General features: G+C 45.0%; 1 protein-coding gene across 1 annotated transcript; it reads right to left on the bottom strand.

Annotated features, from left to right (window-relative positions):
* Positions 1-17,348: 17,348 nt before the first annotated feature.
* tmem109 (transmembrane protein 109) lies at positions 17,349-19,894 on the bottom strand. Its single transcript, XM_076729220.1, has 3 exons — positions 19,401-19,894; positions 18,952-19,057; positions 17,349-17,905 (listed from the first exon to the last, which is right to left on the bottom strand). The coding sequence occupies exons 1-3, from the start codon at positions 19,782-19,784 to the stop codon at positions 17,532-17,534; spliced, it is 864 nt and encodes a 287-aa protein (XP_076585335.1). The 5' UTR covers positions 19,785-19,894; the 3' UTR covers positions 17,349-17,531.
* Between the last annotated feature and the right edge of the window lie 329 nt (positions 19,895-20,223).

Here is a 20,223-nt window from a genome sequence, read left to right as displayed (position 1 = left end):
GATTTTTTGGAATGTTGAATAAATGTCACAGTCTGACCAATGTGATGTAAAAGGCTTAAAAATAATCATCTTTTTCAGGAGAGTGTTGGAGAAAAAATGTGTAAAATGGTAACTTTACATGTCACTGTTAATAAACTCACTTCTGCAAGCAAAGCGAAACTCGCATGTATTTAAAGGATTGGTGAATTCGGAAAAGACACTTCACAAACACTCGTGTGTTTTCCTGGCCCATCCCACATTGTAAGGGAACTATGTTTTCTGACTTCATTCCTCCAGCAGACAGCATCAGCATCCTGCTTGCCAGATTGTCGAACAGTGTCTGAAATTCCCTTCCTCTACACCTTTCTGGTAACAGAACTAGGGGGCTTCATCACAGTTTTTGCAACTTTTGATACTGACATGTTAACCAACAGTAGCCTCAATAGTCCAGAATGCAATGTGAATGCAAGACATTGCATTTTAAGTAAAGTTCTCAGTATACTTCAACTAATTTGTAAAACATGTCATCTGATTGCATGTAAAGGCAGTTTTAAAGTGTTGCGAGAATGGGCAGGTTAGTTACTAAAACTGTTTGAAACAGACTGACATTGTGAATTTCAGGTGTGCAATTTCACACAGTCCCTTGCATTAAGGACATAATAATAATAATACAAAAGCATCTCTTGACAAAGGCCTGTCCTTTTAGCTGTGTAGTCAGAAGAATCAGAATCAGAAAAAGCTTTATTGCCAAGTATGATTTTACACATACGAGGAATTTGTTGTGGTGCAGTTGGTGTATGACACATCTATTAAAAATAAGAGCACAAAATATAACAATATAAATATAAATACACAAGTCTGTTTTTTGTTTGTTTGTTTTTTCCGGAAACACAGTCTGTTTTTTCAGAAGGAAGTCCAATCTGAGCGTTAATGTAACGCATAGAGTTGTATTTATGTCAATGTGGCAAGATGAGGCAGAGGTGGTGTGTCAGGGGGGGTTCCGGGCCTTGTTGATAAGGCTGACAGCAGACAGGAAAAAACTGTTATTGTGGCGTGAGGTTTTGGTCCTGATGGACTGCAGCCCCCTGCTAGAGGGGAGTGTCTCAAAGAGTTTGTGTCCGGGGTAAGAGGGCTCAGCCACAATCTTTTCTGCACGCCTCAGGGTCCTGGAGGCGTACAGGTCCTGAAGAGATGGCAGATTGCAGCCAATCACCTTCTCTGCAGACCGAATGACACGCTGCAGTCTGCCCTTGTCCTTGGCGGTGGCAGCAACGTACCAGATGGTGATGGAGGAGGTGAGGATGGACTCAATGATGGCTTTGTAGAAGTGCACCATCATTGTCTTTGGCAGACTGAATTTCTTCAGCTGCCGTAGGAAGTACATCCTTTGCTGTGCTTTCTTGATGAGGGAGCTGATGTTCGACTCTCACTTGAGGTCCTGGGAGATGATAGTTCCCAGGAAGCGGAAAGACTCCACAGTGTCAATAGTGGAGTCACAGAGGGTGATGGGGGCAGGTGAGGCTGAGTTCTTCCTGTTGTCCACAACCATCTCCACTGTTTTTAGAGCGTTGAGCTCCAGGTTGTTCTGGTTGCACCAGGTCACCAGATGGTCAACCTCCCACCTGTAGGCGGACTCGTCGCCATCAGAGATGAGTCAGATGAGGGTAGTGTCGTCCGCAAACTTCAGGAGCTTGACAGACTGGTGACTGGAGGTGCAGCTGTTTGTGTACAGGGAGAAGAGCAGAGCATCCGGTGCTGATGGTCTTAGTGTCGGAGATGTGTTTCCCCAGCTTCACGCACTGTTTCCTGTCAGACAGGAAGTCTGTAATCCACCTGCAAGTGGAGTCAGGCACGTTCAGCTGGGAGAGCTTCTCCTGAAGCAGAGTTGGGATGATGGTGTTGAAGGCAGAGCTGAAATCCACAAACAGGATCCTGGCGTAGGTTCCTGCGGAGTCCAGGTGCTGGAGGATGAAGTGGAGGGCCAATTTGATTGCATCGTCTACAGACCTGTTGGCTCTGTAGGCAAACTGCAGGGGGGCCAGGAGAGGGTCATTAATGTCTTAGAGGTGTGAGAGCACAAGGTGCTCAAAGGACTTCATGACCACAGAGGTCAGGACGACGGGTCTGAAGTCGTTAAGTCCTGTGGTCCTTGGCTTCTTGGGAACAGGGATGATAGTTGAAGACTTGAAGCAGGCTGGCACGTGACATGTCTCCAGTGGGGTGTTAAAAATGTTTGTGAACACTGGAGACAGCTGATCAGCACAGTGCTTCAAGGCGGACGGGGAGACAGAATCCAGTCCAGCTGCTTTCCGGGGGTTCTGTCTCCTGAAGAGTTTGTTGACGTCCCTCTCATGGATGGAATGAGTCGTCACTGAGGTGGGTGGGGAGGGGGAGGTGGGGGCCTTTAAGGTGGCTATTGGTGGAGGTGACTGGAGCTGGAGCTGTTGGGAGGTGTCGTGAGGGATGGTTGCAGGACTGTCCCTTTGTCTTTCAAAGGATCTTGGATCAAGATGGCGCCGCGGACGGCTGCCTCGGTGTGTTGGTGCGCGTTGTTTTGTTTTGTTTTGTGTTTTAACTCTGTTTTTTGTGACGGTACCCGGAGCTCTTTCACCAGAGAAGAGCTCATGAACATCAGGGGAGCGACACCAGAGGATTTATTTCCTAAATTTCTGCTCCCAACAGTGGAAATTTTGGACATACTGGTCAAAGGTGTGCTCACCCTTGCTCACGCAGTGAAACGCCGGAGGAGAGGAAAACGAGCCGGCGCGCTCGTGCGCCTTCGCCAGCGCGGACTACGCACAGCGTTACCGGGAATATTTCTCTCTAACGTGCGTTCACTGCCCAACAAACTGGAGGAATTACAACTGCTGTTGGGTAAAAACAGGGACTTTTCTTCATCTGCGGTTTTGTGCTTCATCGAGACGTGGCTCTGTGGATTAATACCGGACTCTGCGCTGCAGCTGGCTGGCTTCCAACTCCACCGCGCGGACCGAGACACGGAACTTTCCGGCAAAACTAAAGGTGGAGGAATCTGTTTCTACATCAACAGTGGTTGGTGCAAGGACGTGACAGTGATCCAGCAGCACTGTTCTCCTGACCTGGAATCTTTCACCATTAACTGTAAGCCTTTTTATTCACCCCGTGAGTTCGCTTCATTCATTCTGGTCGGCGTTTACATCCCGCCGCAAGCCAACGTGCAGGACGCACAGCGTATGCTCGCGGACCAGATACTGTGTGTGGAGCGGACCAACCCGGACTCCTTAGTTATTGTCCTTGGCGACTTTAACAAAGGTAACCTCACCCACGAACTCCCTAAATACAGACAGTTTATCAAATGCCCGACCAGAGAGGAGAACATTCTTGATCACTGTTACACCACCGTCAGGGATGCTTATCACGCCGTCCCCCGTGCTGCACTGGGCCACTCTGACCACGTCATGGTGCACCTGATTCCTGCGTACAGGCAGAAACTAAAGCTCTGCAAACCTGTAGTGAGGACATCAAGGAAGTGGACCAGTGAGGCTGTGGAGGATCTCCAGGCGTGTTTGGACTCTACTGACTGGGATGTGTTCAGGACTGCTACCAACAGTCTGGATGAGTACACGGAGACTGTGACGTCCTACATCAGCTTCTGTGAGGACTGCTGTGTTCCATCACGCACCAGGGTGAGTTACAACAATGACAAACCCTGGTTCACAGCCCAACTCAGGCAGCTAAGGTTGGCAAAGGAAGAGACCTTCAGGAGTGGGGACAAAGACAGATACAAAGAGTCGAAGTACAAGTTTAGCAAGGCGGTGAAAGAGGCTAAACGGCTGTACTCTGAGAAGCTCCAACACCAATTCTCAGCTAACGACTCTGCGTCTGTCTGGAAAGGGCTCAGGCAGATCACTAACTTCAAGCCTAAAGCCCCCCACTCCATCAACGATCGACGCCTAGCCAACGACCTGAACCAGTTCTACTGCCGCTTTGAAAGACAAAGGGACAGTCCAGCAACCATCCCCCACGACACCTCTGAACAGCTCCAGCTCCAGTCACCTCCACCAATGCCCACCTTAAAGGCCCCCCCCTCCCCCTCCCCACCCACCTCAGTGACGACTCTTTCCATCCATGAAAGGGACGTCAACAGACTCTTCAGGAGACAGAACCCCCGGAAAGCAGCTGGACCGGATTCTGTCTCCCCATCTGCCTTGAAGCACTGCGCTAATCAGCTGTCCCCAGTGTTCACAGACATTTTTAACACCTCACTGGAGACATGTCACGTGCCAGCCTGCTTCAAGTCTTCAACCATCATCCCTGTTCCCAAGAAGCCAAGGACCACAGGACTTAATGACTTCAGACCCGTCGCCCTGACCTCTGTGGTCATGAAGTCCTTTGAGCGCCTTGTGCTCTCACACATCAGAGACATCACTGACCCTCTCCTGGACCCCCTGCAGTTTGCCTACAGAGCCAACAGGTCTGTAGACGATGCAGTCAACTTGGCCCTCCACTTCATCCTCCAGCACCTGGACTCCGCAGGAACCTACGCTAGGATCCTGTTTGTGGATTTCAGTTCTGCCTTCAACACCATCGTCCCAACTCTGCTTCAGGAGAAGCTCTCCCAGCTGAGCGTGCCTGACTCCACCTGCAGGTGGATCACAGACTTCCTGTCTGACAGGAAACAGTGCGTGAAGCTGGGGAAACACCTCTCCGACGCTAAGACCATCAGCACCGGATCCCCCCAGGGCTGTGTTCTTTCTCCTCTGCTCTTCTCCCTGTACACGAACAGCTGCACCTCCAGTCACCAGTCTGTCAAGCTCCTGAAGTTTGCGGACGACACCACCCTCATCGGACTCATCTCTGATGGCGACGAGTCCGCCTACAGGTGGGAGGTTGACCATCTGGTGACCTGGTGCAATCAGAACAACCTGGAGCTAAATGCTCTAAAGACAGTGGAGATGGTTGTGGACTACAGGAAGAACTCAGCCTCACCCGCCCCCATCACCCTCTGTGACTCCACTATTGACACTGTGGAGTCTTTCCGCTTCCTGGGAACTATCATCTCCCAGGACCTCAAGTGGGAGCCGAACATCAGCTCCCTCATCAGGAAAGCACAGCAGAGGATGTACTTCCTACGGCAGCTGAAGAAATTCAGCCTGCCAAAGACAATGATGGTGCACTTCTACACAGCCATCATCGAGTCCATCCTCACCTCCTCCATCACCATCTGGTACGCTGCTGCCACCGCCAAGGACAAGGGCAGACTGCAGCGTGTCATTCGGTCTGCAGAGAAGGTGATTGGCTGCAATCTACCATCTCTTCAGGACCTGTACGCCTCCAGGACCCTGAGGCGTGCAGAAAAGATTGTGGCTGATCCCTCTCACCCCGGACACAAACTCTTTGAGCCACTCCCCTCTGGCAGGAGGCTGCGGTCCATCAGGACCAAAACCTCACGCCACAAGAACAGTTTTTTCCCGTCTGCTGTCAGCCTTACCAACAAGGCCCGGAACCCCCCCTGACACTCTTCACATTCCACCTCGGACTCATTCTGTCACATTGAGTGATATAAATATAACTCTATGCGTTACATTAACGCTCAACTTGGACTTCTTTCTGAAAAACAGTACTGTGTTTCTAACAATAACAGACTTCTGTATATATATTTAAATTGTTATTTTTTATGCTCTTATTTAGTAGATGTGTCATATTTTAGTAGATGTGTCATGCACCAATTTCACCAGAAAAAATTCCTCGTATGTGTAAAAGCATTCTTGGCAATAAAGCTTTTTCTGATTCTGATTCTGATTCTGATTCTGAAAGCGGCAGTAGAACTCGTTCAGGTCATTGGCTAGTCGTTGATGGAGTGGGGGGCTTGTAGTTGGTGATTTGCCTGAGCCCTTTCCAGACAGACAGAGTCGTTAGCTGAGAACTGGTGTTGGAGCTTCTCAGAGTACAGTCGTTTAGCCTCTTTCACCGCCTTGCTAAACTTGTACTTCGACTCTTTGTATCTGTCTTTGTCCCCACTCCTGAAGGCCTCTTCCTTTGCCAACCTTAGCTGTCTGAGTTGGGCTGTGAACCAGGGTTTGTCGTTGTAACTCACCCTGGTGCATGATGGAACACAGCAGTCCTCACAGAAGATGATGTAGGACGTCACAGCCTCCGTGTACTCATCCAGACTGTTGGTAGCAGTCCTGAACACATCCCAGTCAGTAGAGTCCAAACACGCCTGGAGATCCTCCACAGCCTCGCTGGTCCACTTCCTTGATGTCCTCACTACAGGTTTGCAGAGTTTTAGTTTCTGCCTGTATGCAGGAATCAGGTGTACCATGACGTGGTCAGAGTGGCCCAGTGCAGCACGGGGTCTGGTGTGATAAGTATCCCTGACTGTGGTGTAACAGTGATCCAGAATATTCTCCTCTCTGGTTGGGAATTTGATAAACTGTCTGTATTTAGGGAGTTCGTGCGTGAGGTTACCTTTGTTAAAGTCGCCAAGGACAATAACTAAAGAGTCCGGGTTGGTCTGCTCCACACACAGTATCTGGTCAGCGAGCATACGCTGTGCGTCCTGCACGTTGGCCTGCGGTGAGATGTAAACGCCGACCAGAATGAATGAAATCAATCAATATCAATCAATATTCCTTTATTTGTCCCGCGAGGGGAAATTTCAGAATACAGCAGCATCAGTAAAGATTAGTAAAGATTAATATAAGAAGTGCAATGCAGATTAGAAACAAAACAGTATATACAAGAGAGTGAGGATTTAAATACAAATAAAAAGAAAGAAATTGTAAAAAAAATTGTAAGAAATTGCAGATCGTATTTACAGATTGTTATGTACATGTATTATTGCACAGCTTATTGTCCAGACTATTGCACTGATTACTTGGGGTTGTTTTTATTGTACAATCTGACAGCTGCAGGGAGGAATGACCTGCGATACCGCTCTTTCACACACTTTGGATGTAGCATCCTGTCACTGATGGAGCTCCTCAGTGCAGTGAGTGTGTTTTGGAGGGGGTGGGAGTCATTGTCTGTCATGGAGGACAGCTTGGCTGTCATCCTCCTCCCCCCCACCTCCTCCACCAGTTCCAGAGGGCATCCCAGGACAGAGCTGGCCTTCTTGATAAGTTTGTCCAGCCTCTTCCTGTCAGCTGTAGTGATGCTGCTCCCCCAGCAGACTACACCATAGAAAATGGCAGAGGCCACAACAGAGTCATAGAAGGTCTTCAGGAGTGCCCCACGCACCCCAAAAGACCTCAGCCTCCTGAGCAGATAGAGTCTGCTCTGTCCTTTTTTGTAAAGTGCAGTGGTGTTATGAGTCCAGTCCAATTTATTGTTCAGATGAACACCCAGGTACTTATAAGATGTCACCATCTCAATGTCCCTTCCCTGGATGTTCACTGGTGTTGGTGGAGAGTGCGGGCGCCGGCGAAAGTCCACAACCAGCTCCTTGGTTTTACCCGCGTTAATCTGGAGGTGGTTCTGCTGGCACCAGTCCACAAAGTCCTGGATGAGTCCTCTGTATGACCTGTCGTCCCCATCTGTGATGAGGCCAACAATGGCAGAGTCATCAGAGAACTTCTGCAGGTGGCAAGTGGGTGACAGGTGTGAAAAGTCTGCTGTGTAGAGGGTGAAGAGAAACGGTGCCAGCACCGTTCCCTGGGGGGCCCCCACACTGCAGAGAACAGTCCCTGACACACAGTCCCGTGTCCTCACATACTGTGGGCGGTTGGAAAGGTAGTCCACTATCCAGCATGTGAGGTATTGGTCCACCCCTGAAAGCTCCAGCTTGTGTCTCAGGATGGCTGGCCTGATGGTGTTGAAAGCACTGCTAAGGTCCAGGAAAAGGACCCGAACAGAGCTCCCAGGCGATTCCAGGTGAGATAGAGCTCGATGGAGGAGGAAGATGAGGGCATCGTCCACTCCGATGCCAGTCTGATAAGCGAACTGCAGCGGGTCCATGGATGAGCTCACCAGGGGGCGCAGGTGGGCAAGGACCAGCCGCTCCAGGGCCTTCATGAGGTGGGATGTTAAGGCCACCGGCCTGTAGCAGCTAGGGTCCTTGGGATGCGGGGTCTTTGGCACAGGTACCACGCAGGACGTCTTCCAGAGGCGTGGCACCCTTCCCAGTCTCAGGCTCAGGTTAAACAGATGTCCAACGATCCCGCTCAGCTGATCAGAGCAGGATCTGAGGAGCCTGGGACTGAGGCCATCCGGTCCTGCGGCCTTCCTGGTCTTTAACCTCCTGAGTTGATTTCTCACCTGGAGAGGTGTGAGGGACAAGTTGGAGCAGGGGGGCTGAGTGTCTTGTGAAGTGGATGGGGGGCTGGGAGGAGCAGTGGGGGGTGGCGTTGATTGCAGTGAGCTGAATACTGTGGGGGGGGGGGTCAGTGGGGTACTTGGGCAGGGTGCTGGCAGATCAAAAGAGGGCTGCTGCAGTGCTGGTGCAGCTGGGGGAGGGGCGGATGTTTCTTCAAACCTACAGAAGTAGGTGTTCAGCTCATCTGCCCACTTTGGATCCCCAGCCGCCTGGGAGTTTGGCTTCTGGTGACCTGAGATGGTTTTCAGGCCTCTCCAGACTCCCCTGGTGTTGTTCTCCTGCAGCTGTTCCTCCATTCTCTTCCTGTATCTGTCCTTCCCCTCCCTGATACTCCTTCTTAGCTCCCTCTGAACAGTTTTCAGCTCCTCTTTGTTTCCTGACTTGAAGGCCCTCTTCTTCTCCTTTAAGAGAGCCTTAATGTCAGGATTGATCCAGGGTTTATTGTTGGAGTGACACCGTATAGTCCTGGTGGGTACAGTGTTCTCCACACAGAAATTTATGTAGTCCGTGATGCTGTCTGTCAGACTGTCAATGTCCTCCTCATGAGAGTCGCTGAATATATCCCACACTGTTGTATCGAAGCAGTCCTTCAGAGCCTCTTCTGCCTCATCAGACCACCTCTTCACTGTGCGGGACACAGCTGGTTGCCTGTTAACAAGGGACTTGTATACAGGCAAGAGATGAACCAGGTTGTGATCAGCTCTTCCCAGAGGGGGGAGTGGTGATGATTCGTATGCCTCCTTGGTGTTGGCATAGAATAAGTCCAGTGTTTTATTGTCTCTGGTGGCACATGTGACATACTGGATGAATTTGGGCAGAGAGGAGGACAGAGAGGCATGATTAAAATCCCCAGAGATCAGTAAGAGGGCCTGCGGTTTCTGAGTCTGCAGCCTGCTGATCACGGTGTTGGTGACGTCACAAGCTGCATCGGCGTTAGCAGAGGGAGGGATATACACAGCCACCACGATGACATGCGAGAACTCCCTCGGCAGATAGTATGGCCTCAAACTAACAGCCAACAGTTCAATGTCCGGGCAGCAGTGCTGCTCTTTAATAGTGATGTGCCTGGAGTTACACCATCTATCATTCACAAACACTGCCAGCCCTCCTCCTTTCCTCTTACCGCTCCTCTCTGTCCGGTCTGCCCGTATGAGTGAGAATCCATCCAGCGCTACAGTCGCGTCTGTGTGCTGCGTTCCCAGCCAAGTCTCAGTAAACAATAGCATACTGCACCGCCGGAATTCCTGATGATGCCGGGTCAACGCCGCTAGCTCGTCCATCTTGTTGAAACAAACTCACAAGGTGAATAAAAAGGCTTACAAGGTGAATAAAAAGGCTTACAGTTGATGATGAAAGATTCCAGGTCAGGAGAACAGTGCTGCTGGATCACTGTCATGTCGTTGTCGGCCTTTAGTCACCCTACATAATTCACTCTAACTATATCAAATCAAATCAAACTTTATTTATATAGCACTTTTCATACATAGTGCAACACAAAGTGCTTTACAAGAGTTTTAAACAATATAAATAAAAACAGAACAACACAAAAAACCCAACCCTCCCACCCCCCATATGTACTAACACACACCCTCAACCACATGCATACACACACACACACACACACACACACACACACACACACACACACACACACACATTCTCACCACAGACAGTAGCAGGAGTAATGAGACATGCAAGGCACTGAGGATTGAGGAGAATGCCACCTTTGGGGCCATCCACACTGAGAGGAGTCATCACGGGCTATGAGCACAGGGGGCACCAGCACCCGCACCCAGGCCCCACCGACCCTGACGTACCGGCGAGTCCCCCCACTAGGCGGGCCGATGGGGCCCGAGGACAGCACCCCCAGAGCAGACCAGACACAACTCTCAGTGTGGAGGACCCCCCAGAGGAAACACTGGAATTAAAATAAATAAATAAATAAATAAATTAATTAAACAGTTAAAAGAAGAGAAGTTCATAAGATAGTAAATAAAGTAGATAAAATAGGGTAAAATAATACAAAATATAAGACATCAGAATAAAAGGCATCAACATAAGATAAATGATAAAAACGTAAGAAGAATTTGAAGGTCAGTTAAAAGCCTGATTAAAAAGTTGTGTCTTTAACCTTTTTTTTAAAATGTCAACAGTCTCTGCAGTCCTGAGGCCCTCCGGCAGGCTGTTCCACAGGCGTGGGGCAAAGTGGCTAAATGCCGCCACACCATGGGTTTTTGTTCTGGCTTTTGGTATGGATAAAAGGCCGGTGTCAGAGGACCTCAGGATCCGTGAGGGTTGATATGGTAAAAGCAGGTCAGATAAGTAAGAGGGCGCAAGGCCGTTAAGATATTTAAAAACTAGTAAAAGAACCTTAAAATCGATCCTGAAGCAGACAGGGAGCCAATGCAGTGACTGTAAAACTGGTGTAATGTGGGCCCGCCCTCAGGTCTTTGTCAGCACGCGTGGGGCTGAGTTTTGCAGCAATTGGAGGTATGAAATACTCTTTTTAGGAAGACCAGAGAGCAGGGCATTACAGTAATCTAAACGACAGGAAATAAAAGCATGCATTAGCACCTCTGTGCTGGCCTGAGAAGAGAAACGGGCGGACTCTGGCTATGTTCTTAAGATGATAAAAGCCTATTTTTGTTATATTTTTGATATGTGGGATAAAAGTCAGCTCAGAGTCAAAAATCACGCCCAGGTTTTATACAGATTGGTTGGTTTAAAATCTTGTAGTTTTGGTAAAAGTTTCTCAGTCTGGCCTTCAGGACCTATAACTAAAACCTCTGTTTTGTCCTGGTTGAGCTGTAGGAAATTCCCTGCCATCCATGACTTGATATCTAAAATGCAGTTAAAAAGGGCATCAAATGGCCCTGTATCATCAGGAGACACGGCAATGTACAGTGTTGGGTTTACTTGTGAGAAAACTTGACCAAGTGTCCTCGCATCAACCAGGGCAAAACTCGCCAGTGTTTCCTCAGTCAAAGACAGCAAGTCAGGTGTGTTAACAGATAAAACTTGTTGGGATAAAAGGCTGCATCTTATGTCCTTGATTTTAGTTCTGAAGTGGTCTGCAAAGTTCTCACAGAGAGCGTCTGATGGCATGTTAAGATCTTTATTAAAATTTGTGCTTGTTAAAATATCAAAGGTGGAGAAGAGGAACCAGGGGTTGTTTTTGTGGTCTATGATAAGTTGTGAGAAATGAGAAATTCTTGCCTGTTTAACTGCGTTATTGTAGCTTTTGAGTTGTTGCTGTAGAGTCTCGAGGTGGACTGATAGTTTAGTTTTCCTCCATCTCCTCTCGGTACTTCTGCATTGTCTTTTCAGTTTATGTATTTCATTGTTGTTTCTCCACGGGGGTGTAGGTTTTCTTGTGATTGTTTTAGTTAAAAGTGGAGCTACTGAGTCGAGAGTTGACTTCAGTTTGCTGTTAAAACTATCAACGATAAAATCACATGGTGCAGGTAAAATTTCAGCAGGAGTGCTCTGTCAAATCTTGATAGAATTTGCAGCCAGTTCAGAAGTTAGGTAGCGCCTCCTCACTGTTCTCACCGGGGCCTCCCGCTGGTTAAAACTGGTGATATTAAAAAACACACAGTAGTGGTCAGACACAGCCAGGTCAACAACAGAGGGCACACCAATGGACAGGCCATGGGTTATGACCAGGTCCAGGGTGTGTCCTCTGTTGTGAGTTGGCTGCGTGACGTGCTGCTTCAAATCTAGACAGTTTAAAAGATTTAAAAATTCTCTGGATATTGGATCTGAGGTGTCATCAACATGTAGATTAAAATTACCAGTTATTAAAATCCTGTTGTAAGAAGTGTGAATGATTGACAAAAAAGATTTGAAAATTCACTGAAAGAGTGATGCTAGAGTGATGGGGTGGTCTATATACAGTAATGCAGAGAATTAGAGGGCTGCTAAAAACAAAGGCTTGGTGCTCAAACGATGTAAAAGTGTTAAAAGACACTGCAGTAGAAGTCAGTGTGTTATTTACTATTGACGCAGTTCCACCTCCTTTTCTACCCCCTCTAGTAGAAAATAAAAAGTTAAAATTTGGTGGGAAAGCCTCAGTGAGAGCAACAGGTGCGTCAGTACCAAGCCATGTCTCGGTTAAAAGAAGACAGTCTAACTTATGATCTAAAATAATATCATTCATTAAAAAGGTCTTGTTTAAAAGAGAGCGCATGTTCAGCACTGCCACGTTAATGTTCGTGCTGCACGTGCGCTCATCGTAGTGAAACGGTTGGATGGTAGTCTGTGTGCGTGGTCTGAAAACATTCCTCGGTTTGTGTGTTCTGTGTGAGATGATAGTTGTAATGGTGTGGACGGTGCTGTCCGGTAGTTCTGTGGGCAGACTGGGGGTGTGGGGTGTGTGTGTGTGACGTGCAGGCAGTCAATCACGTGGGTCACTATATCATCAATCACTATATCAAACCCAAATTCACTCCCAAAGCAACACAGTTAAAACATATGCTTATAACATCAAACTGCTGAACAAACACATTTTTTAAAATTATTTTTCAGGATTTTTTGGCTATATTTAACTGTGATGGATGAAGAGGCAGACAGGAGAGTGCACTACACTGAATCACTCTTTTTCAGACTCAGACTTCGGACTGTTTAATGGCACCATCATGTATGTAGCATTGTGTTGATACACAGGAGGAGGTCTTTCTTTCCCAATTCCACATCATAAACCCACTTTTGCTTTGCACTGCTGTTATCAATACATGCTCACTTTATCCATTTCATCTGGTGCAATGCCATTACATTGTTCAATTTCTAAGTTGTTTTCTAAACTGTGCAATAACACTATTTTTTTATTTATTGGCAGCAGTATTTTTATAAACGGTATATATTGTGCATATACATAGAGTTAGTATTTCTCTAGAGCAATACAACATATGACAGTAGTAGTTTTTCTCAGAAGAATTTAGGCACTAGTACTTTTTATGGCCAGTAGGATTTTCATGGCATTTGGTATTTTTACAGTCTGTACAGGTGGCACGGTGGTGCAGCAGGTAGTGTGCGTGCCTCACAGCAAGAAGGTCACCAGTTTGATCCCCGACAACTAATTTGCCATATAGTAGAGCAAGAAAAAGAACTCAAGTTTGACATTTTGGGAAATACACTTTCTTGCCAAGAATTAGATGAGAACATTGACACCACTCTTATGTTTGTACAGTAAATATGAAGCTAAAACCAGCTGAGGGTTAACCTAGCTTGTCACCTGTGAAGTTCACTAATTAACACCTTGTATTTTAATTTGTAAAAAAGCAAAGAGTAAAAATGAGTCGCATGGGTAAGGTACCACATTATTTCTTGGCTGGGAGCAGTGACTTCCTGAAACCACAACTTGCTGTTTTACAGTATTTGTAGAGAAACACAAGCTAGATACAACATGATTGTCAGGGATCAATCATTTAACTCCAAGCATGTCTTCAGGACATAAAGACCTGGATGACCCCATTACCCCACTAGAACACTGCATTCCCAAAATGCAGGCTTATGGTTCCTAAAGTCTACAAAAGCAGAATGGGAGTCAGAGCCTTTGGTTATCAAGCTCCTCTTCTTGGAACCATCTTCCAGTCTTTGTCTGGAATTGTATTGAGGAGTAAGCTCTAAACTTTCCTTTTGAATGCTTGCTGTTAGGGCTGGCGCAGGCTTGTCTTGGACCAGTAACTAGTTATGCTGCTACAGAATATGTCTGTCAGGGGACTTCCAAGGACCCGTCAAGCTCCTCTGTTCTTCTCTCCATCCGTATGCATTCATGTCCGACCAAGGCATGTTACCAACTTAGCTCCTCTGGTGTCCTTGTGCTTTGTCATCTTGCACATTCCCATGGATAGTGGTTGAACCTGGATTGTGGATTATGGCTACATCTCCTGTCATGGCCCTGCCTGACATCTATGGAATCTGCTATTACTATTAGTCATACTTCCTTTATTATGAGATTCATAGTGTTGTATTATGTACATGTACTGTCTGTTACTAATATGTACATATATCACATGCATAAATATATATGTATATATTATGTTATGTATACTACATAATAGTAAAAAGTCTATTTTTAGAGCTGTCAGTGTTACTGTGATTGCATTTCTGTCCACCCCTGACTCCTCCCTCCTTCTCTTCCCTTCTCTCTACACTACTATTTAAACTTAATTTACATTATTACACCAACATGCAACTTAGATTGTATCTCTCCCATCTATTTCCGTAATCACCCTCTCCTACCAGTTGACTCTCTTGCCAATAGGCTTTTTAAAAATCACAATTGAAACATGTCAGTGATATGTACATATCTTTCAAGTAATACTTAAATAAACTAAGTGCTGAAATGAGATTTACTTTTGTGTTTTCATTGAGGTCACTAAAATAAATGTGAAATCCAAGTGTATATATTAAAAGACAATGTCGGAGTCCTGATTTCTCTGGTTCCCAACCTAATCTGACCAGTGATGACATGTTTAGCGCAGGTCATCATTCAATTGCTGGCTGTCAAGGTGGTGTCCAGCAAACAATGTGGCTTCACTGATAATTGGCAGACTTTTTGGGGAAGACCTGGTCTGATCAGGAGTGATGGCATCCATGCCATTATGGACAGAGCAGCTCCCATCTCCAGAAATCTGACCAAATTTATTATTGAAACAAACCCGTGACAACTCAAGAGTTGAGACCAGGAGGCAGAACTGCAGGCTTCAGGTGTCTGCGCTTCCATTAGAGCAGTTACTCACCCATAACTCCATACTGTGTCTGCCCCCTGACCACGTAAACTAATTCAATCAAAAGTAAACACAAGAGGAGTTACACATAAAAACCTAATAAAAATGAACACAACCACTGCAATAGTACAAGACAGTCCAATTAAATATGGACTCCTTAACATCATTTCTGTCTTCTAAAGCTGTTTTGGTAAATGAGTTAATATCAGACTACTGATTTATTTTGTCTGAAACCTGACTGTGTCATTAAGAGTATGATGGCATAAATGAAGCTACTCCCCCAAGCCACATTAACACTCACATTCCTGGAGGCCACGGGCAAAGTGAAGTTGCAGCCATTTTTGACTCAAGCCTATTAATCAGCCCTAAACCTAAACTCAGTTATAACTCATTAGAAAGTCTTGTTCATTGTCTTTCACATCAAACCTGGAAAACAGTGCATCCAGTTTTATTTGTTGTAGTGTACTACCCTCCTGGTCCTTATTCCGGATTTATATCTGAGTTTCTATCTGTTATATCCTTATAACAGAAAAAGTAACTATTGTAGGTGATTTTAATGTACATGTCGACATTGATAATGACAGCCTTAGCACTGCATTTTATCTCAGTATTAGGCTCAGTTGGCTTCTGTCAGAATGTACATGAACCTCCTCACTGTTTAAAGCACACCCTTGACCTTGTTCTCACATGTGGCATTGAAATTGAAGACTTAATAGTCTCCTCACAGAATCCTTGTATTGGACCATCATAATAACTTTTGAATTCATAATACCAAACTACCCGCCAGTAGGCAAAAATTTCTACACCAGATTCCTATCTGACAGTGCTGTAGCTACATTTAAGGATGTGATCCCATCAGCATTTAATTCAATGCCATGTCTCAATACAACAGAGGACTCCTATGCTAACTTTTGTCCCTCCCAAATTGACCATTTAGTTGATAGTGCTACAAGTTCAATGTGCATGGCAATAAATAATTGTTTTTTAAAATTATTCTTAGATATTTAGAATTTGATGCAATATTAAGGTTTTAGGCCTATTTCTGAGCTTCCATTTTTACCTAAGTTTTTTGAAGAGGTTGTAGCAAATCAACTGTTAGCGCTGATTCATGAAGACCATATCTCTGAGAAATTCCAATCTCTTTTTAGTTAAGAAAGACAGTACTGAAACTGCGCTTCCTATGGTCTTAAATGGCTTACATCTATCAGCTGATGCTGGCCATAAATCCATTCTTGTTCTCCTGGATCTAAGTACAGCATTAGATACCACTGACCACAATATCCTGTTTGGACCATCTTGAAATCTTGATGGGTATCGGTGGCACTGCTCTGTGGTGGTTTATGTCCTACCTAAAAGACAAGCTGCTAAACTGTCTACATGACATCCACAAGCGGATGTCACAGAATTTCCTGCAGCTAAATGCTGATAAGACAGAGATAATGACTGTAGATAAAGCGAGTACATTTACCTAATTATCAGTTTTGGTTCTCTGTCTCAATTAATATCTCAGCATTACAGAAATCTTGGTTTCATTTTTGATCAAAACCTTAGTCTACACAAACATGTTAAATAAATGTTTCAATCCTAATTTCAGCATCTAAGAAACTTTTCAAGGATTAGACAATTTCTTTCTACAAAAAATCTGGAGGCTGTTATTCACGCCCTCATAACCAGTCCATCAGACAACTGCAATTCCTTGCTCTCTGACATCTATTAAAAATCCACCTCCTGCCTCCAGCTCCATCAAAACTGCTGCCAGGATTCTGATGCAGGCTAGGAAACATAATCACATCCTTATCGTTCCAAGGTACACACTGATACACAGAAGTGATTGAGTCTTTGCAGCCTGGGCTCCTAGACTTTGGAATGACCTGCTGCAGAAGACCTGCCTGCAAACTGTGCCTCATCGTTTAAATGAAACAGAAAATAAAAAAAAACAAAAAAACAAAAACACTTTTTAAAAATTGCTTATCTGTGATTTCATTTGTTTATGACATTTTAGTTTGTTTTACTGCTTTATGTTATAACGTTAAGTTTTTTTTTTTTATCACTTTTAATATGATGTTTTGTTGCTGTGAATATAATGTTTTAATTGTAAAGCATTTTGTAACTGTGTTTTGATAGGTGTTACATAAATAAAGCTTCTTTAAAAATGTTTATCTTATTATTATTATTATTATTTCCAAAAAAATTATTTTATGTACTTAGAGCATTGAACCTGAAAGCTTTTTATACTCTGCTCCTTCATAATGTAGCACATAATTCGAACCAAATTGCCATTGTAAAGGGACAAGCTGTAAAAAAAAAACAGAACAGACTAGTGTAGACTAACAAAACACTGCTTCAAGGAATTGACTAAGTAATTATATTGTGTTAGTAACAAATCACAAGGAATGAATTACTTTCTGAACGCATTACAGAAAACATCAAAGTGTATAATGGATGGTAGTGCGCCATCATCTGTACATGTTGCATCTGGTAGGAGAGGTACAGAAGATAAAAGACAAACATTTGACTTCTCTCAATCACTCCTCCGTCCCCCTCCACCTTTCCATCTCTCTCAGCCGTCTCTCCAGGATCTTCACCTGCTCCTCGAGGCGAGCGGTTTTATCAGCTGCATTAGAGCCCCCTGAAGTCCCAACGCCCAGCAGGATGCAGAAGGACACCAGGACAGTCAATCTGATGGCTATGGTTTCTGAATTGACGCTATGGTCTCTCAGGATCAGTCCAAAACAGACCAAAGCTATGCTCACTTTCAGCAGCCACAGAGCCTGCCTCAGAGTGGAGGCGACCAATCGGAAGGCAAGATAGAGCAGCCAGTAGCCAATGAGAGTCACGAGAACCCACTGCGAAACAAAGATCAGACCCTCTGGGGTCACTTTGTTGATGGGAAAGCCAACTGTGGAAAGGAAGAACACAATGACAGCACCAAAAGAGCAAAGAGATTAGTTTAGTTATACTATACTCTAATTATATTTCATTTTAATTCACTGAGGATCACAAAGAAATTACATTTCAAGGTTTAGGTTCCTGGGAATCAAAAACTTGTCATGGATCCCACACATCTCCACCCTGGTAAAGAAAGCTCAGAAGCAACTGTATTTCTTAGGAAACTTAAGAAGGCAAAATTCCCATGCCTAGTTGTCAACTTTACAGAGGAGCAATAGAACACATCCTGACTTCAAAGTTTACAAATTGGCATTGGATGCGGACAGCACAGGACAAGAAGGCTCTGTAGCGGGTGATCAAAACCACACAGATCATCACTGGTACAATCGACCGAGCATTAGTGATATTGGTGATGTGAGGTACCTGCACAGAGCCCAAAGGATAATAAAGGACAATACCCATCCCTACCATAGCCTGTTCACCCTGCTGCCATCTGGCAAGCAATGCAGAGGTATCTGCTGCCATAAAATCAGAGTACAGATATCCTTTGAGTACCTTTTACGTTTCAAAGATAGACTGCATGTGTGAATGGGGCTTCATGGTACTCACCAAATTAATGCTGAAACCTGAGAACAGCATCATCACTACAACAAAGTCCAAGGAGTCAAGAAACGTACAACAACTAGTAGACAGACAGGTTAGAAACAAGACAAGTTTACCCAGATGATCTAAACCATTTTCTCTCATGGTCAAACGTGACATGAGCACACCTGAAACGTCACAAATAATCCTGCATTGTGCAGAAAAACAGAGAACATGACTACAGACACAGTACAGTCGATCGAAGTTCGAGCAAGAAGTAGGTCTTTAAATACAGTTGGGGTAATTTTACTCTTCTAAATAAGTCGGTTTGTTTCTACCCTGTCTGATCTTCTGACCGCTCAGGTTTCTGACCCACACTCACAGGATATCAGTTATTAATTTGTTGAGGACAGTGTTATTATTACCGATAACAATGAAAACACTAAAACATGCTGGTGATGGACAGGAGGTTACCTTGGAGGATTCCAACACCCTGCAGGAAGTGTGAAACGCATTGTAGGAGCATGGTCAGACTCCCAGCCAAACTCTCTGCCACCACATCCAGAATCTGAGAGAAAGCCTGTTGGGGGGGGGGGGGTTACCATAGTTAGTTCACTGAAAGAAAAGAATCGAACCAGGAAGTAACACGTCACGCGGCTCACTTTTCACTTTCCATTGACATCACACAAGCCATTGATGAATACATATTGTGCTAAGATAATATATTTAAAATTCAAGTCTTCCTGGGCTACCAAGTGTAAATAAAGCACGCTGATATTAAAAAATAGTAAATTTTTATGGTATCTTTATGTGCCCTTGTCAGACGATGACATATGCAAACCCATATGCGTAGTAACCTTCTGTACTGAGCCACACACTGTTGCACTCAACTGACGTCAAACTCCATTATTTCTATTTCTCACCTTCTGTACCGTCTGCACCGTCTGCTCCCCAGCCAGCCAGCACATGTATGCTCTTCCCTCCCCAGCCAGGTCAGCCAGTGTTGTCCGGAGATCGTGGATCATTCCGGGGCGACTCTCGAACACTTTCTCTCCAGAAACAGACAATAACAACGCGTTTAGCACGCACACGCCGCTAAAGGCTCCTTTCTTTGAAAGAATAGATCCATTGAAATTATGTAACACTGTGTGTATCATACTGACAACCTCTGAAACACACAACGAGCCGGTAAAAGTTACATCTACAGGTGGCACCAATGAGAGGATGTCGGATGTGGAAAAACTTTGTAATACGACGAAAAACAGATGTCTGCCACCCACTGGGCAGAGTGTGCAACAACTTTCCATGGCGGTTTTACTTTCCTTCCCTCTGTGCCTTTTCGGCTCCTCTCATTTCTCTGTTTTGTACCTCCTCGTCTCCTCTCTCCTCCGTCTTCCTGTCTGTGTTTTTTCATTTATTCTCTCTCTCTCTCTCTCTCTCTCTCTCTCTCTCTCTCTCTCTGGGAACTATTGTAGTAAACAAATATAACATATATCATCTATTATACAAGGGGGTATAGTTTCATATTAAAAATAAATCATTTAATAAACAAAGGGATGTACAATTTCATATCAAAAATAAATCAATATACATATGATGAAATGAAATTTTCTGTCAATTTGCTGAGTCTTTTAGACGGATTTTATGCCATTTTATTCTTCATTAACTGTAAAAATTTTAAGTTCAACTTACAGTATATTCATTCAAAAACAGGGGGTGATTTTAGAGCTCTATTTTTGAGTATGA

Source organism: Chaetodon auriga, chromosome 4 (genome assembly GCF_051107435.1).
Source record: "Chaetodon auriga isolate fChaAug3 chromosome 4, fChaAug3.hap1, whole genome shotgun sequence".
NCBI classification, from domain to species: domain Eukaryota; kingdom Metazoa; phylum Chordata; class Actinopteri; order Chaetodontiformes; family Chaetodontidae; genus Chaetodon; species Chaetodon auriga.
Note: the sequence above shows the minus strand (reverse complement) of the source record. Positions and strands in the feature narration are given on the sequence as shown.

Coding starts and splice junctions, on each gene's coding strand:
- tmem109 (XM_076729220.1), bottom strand. CDS start 19,784: ATGGAAAGTTGTTGCACACTCTGCCCAGTGGGTGGCAGACATCTGTTT. Junction 19,058..19,400: donor CGGTGCAGACGGTACAGAAG/GTGAGAAATAGA, acceptor CCCCCCCAACAG/GCTTTCTCTCAGATTCTGGA. Junction 17,906..18,951: donor GGGTGTTGGAATCCTCCAAG/GTAACCTCCTGT, acceptor TCCTTTCCACAG/TTGGCTTTCCCATCAACAAA.